Raw genomic sequence first — 12,449 nt, 5'->3', positions numbered from 1 at the left:
CCAGATGAGGCAGCTCACTCCAAACTGCAGCAGCAGGCGTCGGACTAACTCAGCCCAAGAATGGAGTAACTGGGCAAACAGTCACCGATAAATGTAAATGAAATTAATATAAAAAAATGTAAATGTGCCTCACAACAGGGAGGACCCGTTAACAAACATTGGCATCTGACCGGAAATGAAAGAATCCACCTTAATAAACAGACAACCGTCTATGTGTCTGTGCGTCTGTCTGGCCACAAAGTCTGTGTTTTCCAACAGATGGTGCAACACACACACTGGCACTCATATTATGAATCCCATACCAAATGGCATATAACAGAGACACAGCAACCACACTGCACTGCAAATGTTAACGCTGAGTACATCCAACAAGACAGAGTGTGCCAGACGGGCACCCACCTTAATAAAATGAACAAGTGTGTCTGTGTGTCCGTCCAGTTGCCACGTCGCTCTCCACTGGCAATCTTCTAATCAGCAGAGCGAGAAAGGAAAAAGGCAACAGCGCCAACCCCTGTTTGGGAGGACAATTACCACCAACAGGGCCCTTAAGCCATCGCCCACCAGCTGAGTTTTAATTTGTAATGTGTTCTGGTACAGCAGGAGCGAAGTCACCAAAAATGACACGCTGACTTTGTGAAATATCCAACACAGAGGCAGCAGATTACTGTTCAGGGCTGAACGGCGGCGGCTCCTTGTAGTCCCGTTAGTCTCGGGTATCACTCCCTACTGGTGGGCTGCGCGCGGACCTTCGACAGCAGCCTGCTGCTCTTTAAATTCAGGAGAATTCCTGATGAACGCTTGGGAGTTGCGTCGAGTTATTTTGTCAGATGCCTTCTGACTCACTGGTACAAAAAGACCCCCCGTGTATGACATGCCGGTGGACTCGTCTTGATGTCCAGGTATTCAAGGTGTCGAGCTTTTTGAAATTCCCCCTATTTTCGTCCCTCTAGACTAAAAAAAAAACCTTTATCTTTAGGTCGTTGTTGGACCCTAATTTGTACCGGAAATGACACATTTAAGATAAAAAATAAACCAACAGGGGTCTTCAGCAGAGAATGTTGTTACTCAGAGCCTCAGAGGCCTTTAAGTGCCGCATGGCAAACTCCACTTTCATGGGGTGTCTGGCCACCCGGTCATAAATCCCAGAGTAGTGGATTGTTGCAATGATGATTGTCCTTCTGGAAATGTCTTCAGTCTCCATACAGGTTCTCTAGAGGTCAGCCAGAGTGACCACTGGATTTGTGGCCACCTCTCTTGTCAAGGCTCTTCTCCCACGATTACTCAGTTTGATTGGACAACGAGCTTTAATAAGCGTCTTGGGGGCTCCAAACTTCTTCTATTTAGGAATCAGAGGACACTGTGCCGTTGTGGACCTTCAGTGTTAAAGTTGTCCCCAGATCTGTGGCTTCTATAATGACTTTCTTATTAATCTGTCTACAGTTTAATCTTGCCTACTACACCATCTATCTATCTATCTATCTATCTATCTATTATATAGCTTTCACTCTATCTATCTATCTATCTATCTATCTATCTATCTATTATATAGCGCCTTTCACTCTATCTATCTATCTATCTATCTATCTATCTATCTTTCTATCTCTATCTATCTATCTATCTATCTATCTATTATATAGTGCCTTTCACTATCTATCTATCTATCTATCTATCTATCTATCTATCTATCTATCTATCTATCTATCTATCTATCTATCTATCTATCTATCTATCTATCTATCTATTATATAGCCTTTCACTCTATCTATCTATCTATCTATCTATCTATCTATCTATCTATCTATCTATCTATCTATCTATCTATCTATCTATCTATTATATAGTGCCTTTCACTCTATCTATCTATCTATCTATCTATCTATCTATCTATCTATCTATCTATCTATCTATCTATCTATTATATAGCGCCTTTCACCTATCTATCTATCTATCTATCTATCTATCTATCTATCTATCTATCTATCTATCTATCTATCTAGTGCCTTTCACATCCATGTATTAACCTTTTGTCGTTTATATATTGCACCTCTCTTTTCTATCTGTCTATCTTTCTTGAACAAGACTGTTATTTAGTCAATTTCTGAATTCCATTCCCCGAGATCATTAAGGAGTGAATTCCTTGACTTTTCATTTGTTGAAGGCTCCTAACAAATCCGCTCGACTGTTTTTTCCCAGTCCAAGCTGCAGTATTAGCTTTGTGGGAACTTTTCTTTTTACGCAGTTGCAGTCCTCGCAGTTGGATTTTGACATCCAATATCCGCCGCTCTGCCATCCCAGCCTTTCTTTGTCCCCATTTTAATGTTTCTCCGTATAAGAAGCCCTTTCATTTGGTTTTATCTCTGCTAATGTCGTTTATGGGATTTTGGTTCCTAAGCCTCAGGAAAACTTTTGCATTGCAGCTTAGAGAAAGTGATCTCAATATTACGGTCATTAATGTCAATTACGGTTTAATGCCATAATGGCCCCCCTAACCACCAAACCCATTCCCAGGTCCGGTTTTCAAGATAAAAGCACAATTGACTTTGTTCAGCATACGACGAAAGAGAGAATCGCTCCTTGTTTGCAGGTCCGCCACACAGTGACATATTGAGTTTGACCAGCGCCCTGACTTCATGTCCTTTTCTGTCCTGCAGGTCCACAATGACGCAGAGTGTCGCTCGTCTCCCTATTTGTGCGCCCGCTCGCTCAGCATATTTTTTCCTATGGAGAGAAGGCTGACGCTGACTGGGAACGACGTGACTTACAACGGACAAAGGTAAATGTTGGATGCCTCTTTCCGCACACGGCACGCAGCCGAATGACAGGCTGACAGACCCGCGCGGGTTCAAGCAGGCGTGAGGCCCACAGGTGTAGACCTCGAACTCGAGGACTCCAGACGGGATCGGCCTTTCCTTCGTTTCTTTTCTCATTTATTGCCGTTTGTGTTGTGAAGTCTTTTCGTTATTTCGACTTTATTACTTTTCTCTCGGGCCCTTGTTATTTCTTTTCTAGGGTTCTGAGGCTTGTTGAATTTCGTTGCTCTTTTGTTTTAGTTTTTTTGTATTGTTTTTGTCGTGATGTATTCTTGGATGTACCCAACGCTCCTCTGGTGTCACTTGGTCATCAGGGCCGCACCTGTGGAAGATTCTGGATGTTGTCGGCCCGATGACACCTGTGGTGGATCCAGAATGTCTTCGCTTTTGTCACTTTTTGTTCCGTCACAGCCGCGTGCTAAAATCGTTTCAATTCGGTTTTACTCTCGTCAAGCAACACTCAACACCCCAGAATGGCAAAGCAAAAAAACGGGATTTTAGGAATTTGTGGGAATTTATTAAAAGTAAAAAACAGACCACTCACATTGAGCCAAGTGTTGACAGCAGGTCCACCCTGGGGTCTTTCTGGGTCTAAAGCGATGAGCTTCATAAACCACCTGGATTTGGGAATTTCCGGCAGATCTTCTCAGGCTTGGGCAAGTCAGATGGATGGAGACCACCGGTGGACGGTTATTTTCAGGGCCCTCCTTAGACGTTTTGGTGGGCTCAGATCTAAATAAGTTTGTTTCCCTTTGCTAACCCTAAGGCTGAAAATACCTTAAGGGGTCCTGGTGTTAAGCTTCCCTCCTAGGGGGTCCTGATTTTAAAGGTTCTCCTTTTGGGGGTCCCTGATTGGCCCTTATGTTAAAATTAATTTCTTGGGACCTTTAAATTTAAAAATAGCCCTGGGAATAAATGACTAACCTTTTAGTTCCCCTTACTTGTAGATTAATTTCGATATTTATAATGAAACCTTTTATGAAAATAATAAGGTGCTGCTAGGATTTATCCATTTTATTATAGTTAGAAATACAATTTAAAGTATAATTCCATTGTTTTCATGCACTTTTTTAAAAATGACCAACAGGGGGCACTATTTTTGAACCCTCATACAATTTTAAATAAAAGATGACAAATTTTAAACAATTATTTATACTTTATTAAAATAATAAACACTTTGAACTGCGCTGGTTTTCTGGGTTTGCTGCTGACTCTGGTGACGCGTTTTGTGGTCTAGTTGGGGTGTTTGGGGATGTCACGTGTGTTTCTGTAATCTGATCTCACATCTGTGTTTGTGCTGAACGACTTTACCATCTTCTTGTGCCCCGTGAGATGCCACCTTTGTCTCAAATAAAGGGCAGCGCCATGCAGCTTCTGGCCGTCCGAGATTGCAGATGCAATTCAATTGAAATTTGTGACCTGCTTTCTGGTTTGATCTTGGATAGCAAACTTCATGCTCTTGTATCTTAGACTTTATTTAGTGGTTTTGATTTGACAAACTGGTTTAAATATACACTCTAGGTCTCCTAGCTTTTGACTTTTGGTCCATTTTATCTCCTGATCCATAAATTACATCCACTGCCGCTTTACCCTTTACTGGCAGAACAAAGCTGTTTGCTCATAAGACCTCGAGCACGTCACCCACTTGTGGAATACAAGAGCGTCCATTTCAACAGTTGTCTTTCTTTCAGCCTTCTGCTTCCTCAAGTCATTCATGACATAGAAGTGGAGCAGATTACTCATTACGTCCTGGTGACCCATCAACACAAGTTCACCTTGGCCTGGGATGGCACCACGTCATCTGTCTACATCAAGATGAACCCTGAATACGTCGGCAGAACCTGCGGCTTGTGTGGGAACTTCAATGCCGAGATAGAAGACGACCTCCAGACGAGCTATGGTGGGTAACCGGGGGTCTGCTGAATGGGCTGGGGAGTGCGGGGGTCCATCAATTATTATATAGTGCCTTTCACTCTATCTATCTATCTATCTATCTATCTATCTATCTATCTATCTATCTATCTATTATATAGTGCCTTTCTATCTATCTATCTATCTATCTATCTATCTATCTATCTATCTATCTATCTATCTATCTATCTATTATATAGTGCCTTTCACTCTATCTATCTATCTATCTATCTATCTATCTATCTATCTATCTATCTATCTATCTATCTATCTATCTATTATATAGTGCCTTTCTATCTATCTATCTATTATATAGTGCCTTTCACTCTATCTATCTATCTATCTATCTATCTATCTATCTATTATATAGTGCCTTTCTATCTATCTATCTATCTATCTATCTATCTATCTATCTATCTATCTATCTATCTATCTATCTATTATATAGCGCCTTTCAGATCTATCTATCTATCTATCTATCTATCTATCGATCTATCTATTATATAGTGCCTTTCATGTATCATGTAAATGAGCTAAACGATATTCAATCTCTGGCTCGCCGTGTATTTCGAGAGCCTCTGCCCAGCTCTTCTCTGTGATGCCACACTCACTTAAAGTTCTTTTCCATATTTCGTAGCTCACTGCATTCAAAGAAGAATTCAAAGACAATGCTTTATTTTTCATTTTTATTTTTGAACATTTGAATTCTCTTCACTTCTTCCTACTTGTGTGTCCCCAGATGTGTTCAGCCCTGACATCGCAGTCTTTGCCAACAGCTGGAGGGAAGTGACGCCACGTGACCGGCCGTGTGCTGCTGTGCCCGCCAACTTCCCTTCTCCATGTGAGGCCCAGAGCTCTGCCACTCTACAGGTAGGATGCCCCGCCGTACTCTTTGTGTGATCAGGGTGTCCCTCTTTTCCTACAAATCTTGAAAATTGTGCCAAGTATTGGAAGCAGAGGGATCGGCCTTGTGATTGGACTGTATGGCTAAGTGTTTTTTTTTTAAGTAACATTAAAAGAAGGAAATTGGAAATAACTGAAAAGAGCCCGGTGGGTTTACATTAAGGACAAAATGACAAAGTGCTTGTGTGAAATTAGGGCAGACAGAGACTTCAGTGACCCCAACTATGCAGAAATCTGAACAGTAACACAAGTAACCTGGTGGCACAGCAATTAGCTCTGCTTCCTCGCTTGTCCAGTGGCCTGACGTCTAATCCAGTGCTCACTTCTTGTATATGTGGAGTCTGCGTGTTCTCCCTGTGCCTACCTGTGACTCGGCAGTCCGACTGCGGGGTGCAGCATGTGGGGTTCAGGTGACCCTGTGAGTGGGCAGTACCACAGACTGGTACCCAATCCAAAGTGGCATCCTGACCTGCACCCCTTGCTGCTTGGGTAGGCCTGGTCACAGCCTGACCCTAAACTGGCTTAAACTGGTTTGAAATGATATGTTAAGAAAAAAAAAGGTGAAATAGAAATCTGAAAGAATAAATCAGCTGTATAATAATACACCTTCATAGCGCCTCACCGTGTCTCGGAGTGGCCTTCTCGTGTTACGTCAAGTTGGACGTTTTCTTTCTTTTTAGGAATTCTTGGGCGTCTTTGTTTGTTACAAAATGTTGCTCTTGATTGGACGACTTATTTATTTAGCTTCTGTAGAAAGACAGATTTCCTACTTGGGCCCAATAAGGTTCTTTCTACCTTTCTTTCTTTCTTTCTTTCTTTCTTTCTTTCTTTCTTTCTTCTAAAACATGTAATAATTTACTGTAACAAGACCACTAGGGGGTGTGCCAGCCACCCAACCCAACACAGACAGGCACAAGTTTTTTATTTTATTTTTCTTTGCCTGTGAGCAACGCCTTCCCCATCCCACAGGCACAGCACAGTCCCAATAAGCACTTAGCACACACACACATGGAAGCCCACCTGGAAGGGCTCCAGATATTTAATGACCCAATTGCGGCTGCACTTCCGGGTGTGGTAGAAGAACAGCCCACATGGGCTCAGGCACTACTGCAGCGCCCCCTGGTGGCACCACTTGGATCCCAACAGGGTTATAGAGGACTGCATCTCCCATGGAGCCCTGCGGGAATCCGAGGCACTGGCTGACATCTAGCGTCCCGGGGGAAGTACTGTCCAGTCCATGCTTGTTCCCCCTGGACCGTAGAAAGAATAGGGGCATCCTGGCAGGGCAAGGGTCCCAGCCGTCCGCCACATTATCTTTAGACAGACAGTCAAGGAGCCCCTTCAGCCAACACCACCTGGGAGATGTGACGGTAGCCATTCTTGTGCCACTTCACTCATCACACATTAGGTAGAAGGTATTAATAATAATAATAATAATAATAATAATAATAATAAAATAATAATATATTTTATTTATTTGTAGGCGCCTTTCTAGATAGACAGATAGATAGAGTGAAAGGCACTATATGATAGATAGATAGATAGATGAAAGGCACTATATGATAGATATTTAGATAGATACTGTAGATAGATAGATATGAAAGGCGCTATATAATAGACAGATAGATAGATAGATGAAAGGCGCTATATAATAGATAGATAGATAGAGTGAAAGGCGCTATATAATAGATAGATAGATAGATAGAGTGAAAGGCACTATATAATAGATAGATAGATAGATAGACAGATAGAGTGAAAGGCACTATATAATAGATAGATAGATAGAGAAAAAGCCATCTTAAACAAATGAGTTTTAAGTTTAGATTTGAAAAGTGAAAATGATTCAATATTTCTAAGCTCAGATGGTAGTGAGTTCCAGAGCTGGTGGCAAGATGGGCAAAGGGGACAATCAAGTGGATCAAAGGGATCTGAGGGTACGGGAGGGAATGGCAACATGGAGGAGGTCAGACAGATATGGAGGGGCGAGGCTGTGGAGAGCCTTAAAAGTTAACAGGAGGATTTAGAATTGAATTGGGAACTGAACTGGAAGCCAGTGAAGCTGCTGCATGATGGGAGTGATGTGGTGAATAGAGGGGCTCCAGTAATGATGAGGGTGGGCTTCTGAATTCTGTGTCGGGGTGGTGACTCTGAGGCTAGGGTTCTGCACTGGCAGTCAGAAGGTTGTTGGTTCGAATCCCGTAAATGCCAGTAGGGACTCTGCTCTGTTGGGCTCTTGACCTGCAACTGCTGAGCGCTTTGAGTGGTGAGAAAAACGCAATAGAAATTCACAGAATTATTATTATTATTAACTCTGGACCAGTTGAAGCTTATAAAGAGATTTGTGAGAAAGACCAAAAGAAAGGGAATTGCAATAATGGAGACGAGAAGTGACAAGACTATGAACGAGGATAGCAGTGGTGTGGGGAGTGAAGGACGGGTGGCGAATACGATTAACATTACGCAGGTGGAAATATGGAGACCAGGAGATGTTACTGATGTGGGACTGAAAGGATAAAGTACGGTCAAGGATGACACCTGTGGGGAGGGGGAGACAGAGGAATTATCAATAAGAAATGAAAAAGGATCAGCTCTGGATATTGTGGGTTTTGTACCAACGAGGAGAACCTCCGTCTTGTCACTTGTCATTTAATTTAAGAGAATTTGAAGAAAACCAGGATTTGATTTCTGCTGTGCAATCAGTAAGTGAGGAGGGTGGAAAGGAAGCAGCAGGTCTGCTAGTGAGGTAGAGCTGGGGGTCATCAGCATGACAGTGGAAGGTAATGGAGATCAATAACGAAAAGGGGGGCCCAGGACAGAGCCCACCTGACACCCAGTGACAGCGGTGGGCTGGCATGTGAAAGTCTGAAGCTGAACAAACTGAGTGCGGCCTGAGAGGTGGGATCTGAACCAGTCTAGTGGAGTGTGGGTGATGCCAGTCTAAGATAATCTACTGAGGAGAGTCGTGTGACAAATAGTGACAAAGGCTGCACTCGGATCAGGAGGATGAGAATAGGAATGACAGCAGAATCAGCGGCCATAAGGAGGTCGTTAGTCATTTTTAGAAGTGCCATTTCTGTACTGTGGAGGGGATGAAAACCAGACTGGAACTGTTCATGCAGATTATTCAGAGATAAACGAGAGTGAAGTTGAATAGACACGATATTTTCTAGAATTTTAGAAATGAGGTGGTGAAAGGGTGAGACCAGGGGATAACTGGGGGGTCAGAATGGACACGGTCATGGTGGGCTATTTAGCCAGGACATCGGGGGCACCCGACTCTTTTCAAAGGATGCCCAGGAGATCATTTTTGACCAGTGAGTCGGGTTTATGTCTCATCCAGCTGTCATGCTGTCCCCGTCCCTGCATTGGGAGCCTCATTCAGAGTACTGGGTGAGCGCCCCCTGCTGGCCTCGCCAGCACTGCTTTCTCAGGTGGTCCCCCGTCCAAGACGTGCTGAGCTTCAGGTGCAGGCAGTTTGGCCGCTGGCAGGTAGCAAATGCAGTCAGCCCCCTTATTGTTCGGTCAGCAGATGAACCTTTGAGAAAAAACAAACGGATCTAAAGTGAAGCGAGACGGAAGCCAAACACGAGAGGACAAGGGGGTCCAAACTGAAAGGACACGTGAGAGAAGAGCACAAACCTCGGGGATTGGGATCCACAGATCCTCGCCGTCCTTTTATCCTGTCGTGTCGACCTCGGAGGCCACGCCCCCTGACAACACTGGAAATAAACACTGGCGGCCTTTGAGGACCCCAAATCCCACCAAACGATGACAATTATAAAGAGATGTGACCACGTGGTGACTGTTGGCCATTCATTATAACGTACGTCACCGGCTGATCAATGGAGGGGACGACGAGAGGAGAATGGAGAGCCGCTTATCTAGTGCAGGTGGGCTGGCGGGCAGTCAGCGGGGCTTTGGGGGGCCAGAGTGGGTTTCACTGATGGGCTGTCATCTAATGAAGCGTTTGATGGCAGAGGCTTGTGAAATGAGAGGTTAGCGGTAAAGAAAGAGGGAGTCAAGCGACGGATGAAACACATCGGGGGGGCGGCGAGGAATCGGGTTCAGCGCACCAAACGAGGCCCAAGAAATGCAAGGGGGTCTCGGCTTCTGCTGATTTCTATCTTTTTTTTTTTTTTGTAAAATGTGACCAACCAACCTTTGCAGATGGCACTAAATATGGCGCGTCAGTAGAGTCCGAAGGACACCAGCAGAGATCCTCACAGCTTAGGGTACCCCATTAGACTCCTGTATGACGTCAAAGACGAGAGAGTTCGGGGGGGACCAGAAGGGACATCCCAGGTGACCTGTCTGTCAATCACGTGTTCTGCAGAGGGGAGGAAGAGAAGAAGCCTCAAGTGACAGCGCCACCCCCTGGCTTGGAGTGCTGGCATTGTCAGGTCATTTAGGTTTACTGCATCAGACCTGAAAAAGGCCTTCAGCTGATTGAAGAAGACGCACGGAGCTGATCTCTCCCTTAGCGTAACGTGAAGCCGCTGCAATAATGAACGGGCTGCAAGAGCAAAAGGAGCAACAGGAACAGGAGTAGGATGATCACCTTAAATATACAAAGAGAACACAATAAGAGTTTTATATACAAAGTATACATACGGGCGGAGCGGCGGCTCTGAGGCTGCGGATCTGCACTGCCAATCGGAAGGTTGCCGGTTCGAATCCCATAAATGCCAATAGGGACTCTGCTCTGTTGGGCCCTTGAGCAAGGCTGAGCACTTTGAGTAGTGAGAAAGGCGCTATATGTATGCAAAGAATGAAAGAATGATAATTAAACAACATGTGCTAGTTACTCAACAGAATCACGCATTATCCATCCATCCATTTTCCAACCCGCTGAAACCAAACACAGGGTCATGGGGGTCTGCCGGAGCCAATCCCAGCCAACACAGGGCACAAGGCAGGAACCAATCCCGGGCAGGGTGCCAACCCACCGCAGGACACGCACACACATACCAAGCACACACACGGGACAATTTAGGACCACCAATGCACGTAACCTGCATGTCTTTGGACTGTGGGAGGAAAACGCGCAGACACGGGGAGAACACGCAAACTCCACGCAGAGAGGACACGGGAAGCGAACCCTTAAGGGTCTCCTAACTGCGAGGCAAGAATCACGCATTAACTTACTGTATATACTCACATATAAATCGGGTCTTGAAACCCAAAAAATCGATCATAAAATCAGACCCTGACTTTTACGGCCGTTCAAAGATACGACGCTTAATTTTTTTTTTACGTCTTCTTGGCTCCTCCAATCTCACCCTAGTTTCTCAGACGCATTGAATTTTGCGGCAGCAGCTCAGTTACCGATTTCTTTCGCCACTTCAACGACGTTTAACTTAAAACCAGCTTCATATTTTCACTGTAGATACGATGAGGGTCTATGAGGGTGTGAGATACAAACAAATACAAAACGGTGCAAAGGTCGACTTCGGAATAGTTTGGGTGTTACCGTGTGGTCACATGACCACAATAGAGCACTTTGGCGTTAGGAGCACCCGCTGATACAGCGCATGGCCACACCCACATAAAAAAAAAGGCCGTGTGCTCCGTGGTTACCCTATCAGGGGGCGTTACCATAGACATAGAACTACTAGACGCCGCATGACCAGCAGCACCGTACGCCAACGTCGCCGCCATATTGCGAGTGGCACTGCTGTGGAGTGAAGTGATGGATAACGTGCTGCTTGGGATTGTACAAACCGCTGGACGCTCCAAACCCGATCCCAGGAGATTACATTTCATAGGTAAGGCTGAACAATCGTTTTAGTTATATTTGGCCGTTAGAAAATCCCGTTTTATAATCTTAACTTTAGCTACGCCAGGCTAAGCTAGCAAAGCTGTGCATTTATGTGCTCAAGTGAGCCTCCAAACAACATTTTGGCTGAACGTATGTAGATTGTTGTTAGCTGTTAACATTTCTCAAACTTTGAAAGTTTCCCAAAGAAGTCCACCTCAGGAAGTAGTGGGAGGCCAGGTAGCCCTTTAGATGGGATTTGGAGAAAGCCATCCTGTGACGTGTGCCGTGCCAGTTTGGTAGCAGACGCTGTGCTGGCATCATATGATCAAAGCTACCACTCGCTCACATTAAAGAACAAAGGAGGTCTGATGATTCCTTCTGAGGGTCCAGTCAAGGTGGTCAAAGTAGCTGAGCGTGTGATCTGACAGTCGACATGAGGGCAAGCTGTCAGCGTATCTTTGATCAGTCAGTTTGTTCGGCCTGAGTTTGGTTCAGATGATGCGTTTTTTCTCAAGGAGCTCATCGAGGAAACACAGTTTGAAATTAACAATCATCCTTTTATACTCGTGTCTTTAGTTGTGTGTGACTTCCACAGACTAAGGCGGCACCACATCGACAGACTGAATCCTCTCAAATTACAGGATCTGAGTGAGCGAGAGGAGTGCCAGTCTGGAGGAGATCAGCGAGGTGTGGAGAGCTTTAAATGTTCAGAGCGGGATTGTGTGTCGTGTTCAGTAGTGAACAGGGAGCCAGTGACGTCGAGAGAGAATCGGTGTGACGTGTTCAGTGGAGTTACAACAGCAGGTTATCATCCTGGCAGCAGAATTGTGAAGAACTTGTAAGCGATGGATACGTTTTAGTGGGATGACAGATAGAATAGCATTAGAGTGATCTGTACATGAGGTGACTCGGGCATTAACTGATACGTCAGTACTGTGGTGCGTAAGAACGGGACGAAGTCTAGAAATGTGTCGGAGATGGAAGAAGGAAGTCTGAGAAATGTTACTTATATGGGAGGAGTTATTTAATAATAATAATAAAAATAATTTCATAATTGCCATTATTAG

The 12,449-nt window shown here is 44.5% G+C and overlaps 1 protein-coding gene across 1 annotated transcript in view; it reads left to right on the top strand.

The window, feature by feature from the left end:
• The window catches only part of otog (otogelin), a 231,377-nt gene that overhangs the window by 31,118 nt on the left and 187,810 nt on the right, over positions 1-12,449 (top strand). The window contains exons 4-6 of the mRNA XM_039740451.1: positions 2,652-2,773; positions 4,502-4,710; positions 5,461-5,591. Of these exons, the coding sequence (XP_039596385.1) occupies positions 2,652-2,773; positions 4,502-4,710; positions 5,461-5,591 (462 nt within the window). The remainder of the gene's footprint in view (positions 1-2,651; positions 2,774-4,501; positions 4,711-5,460; positions 5,592-12,449) is intronic.

The sequence above is a fragment of the Polypterus senegalus genome, chromosome 1, assembly GCF_016835505.1.
Source record: "Polypterus senegalus isolate Bchr_013 chromosome 1, ASM1683550v1, whole genome shotgun sequence".
Classification (NCBI taxonomy): Eukaryota; Metazoa; Chordata; class Cladistia; order Polypteriformes; family Polypteridae; genus Polypterus; species Polypterus senegalus.
Note: the sequence above shows the minus strand (reverse complement) of the source record. Positions and strands in the feature narration are given on the sequence as shown.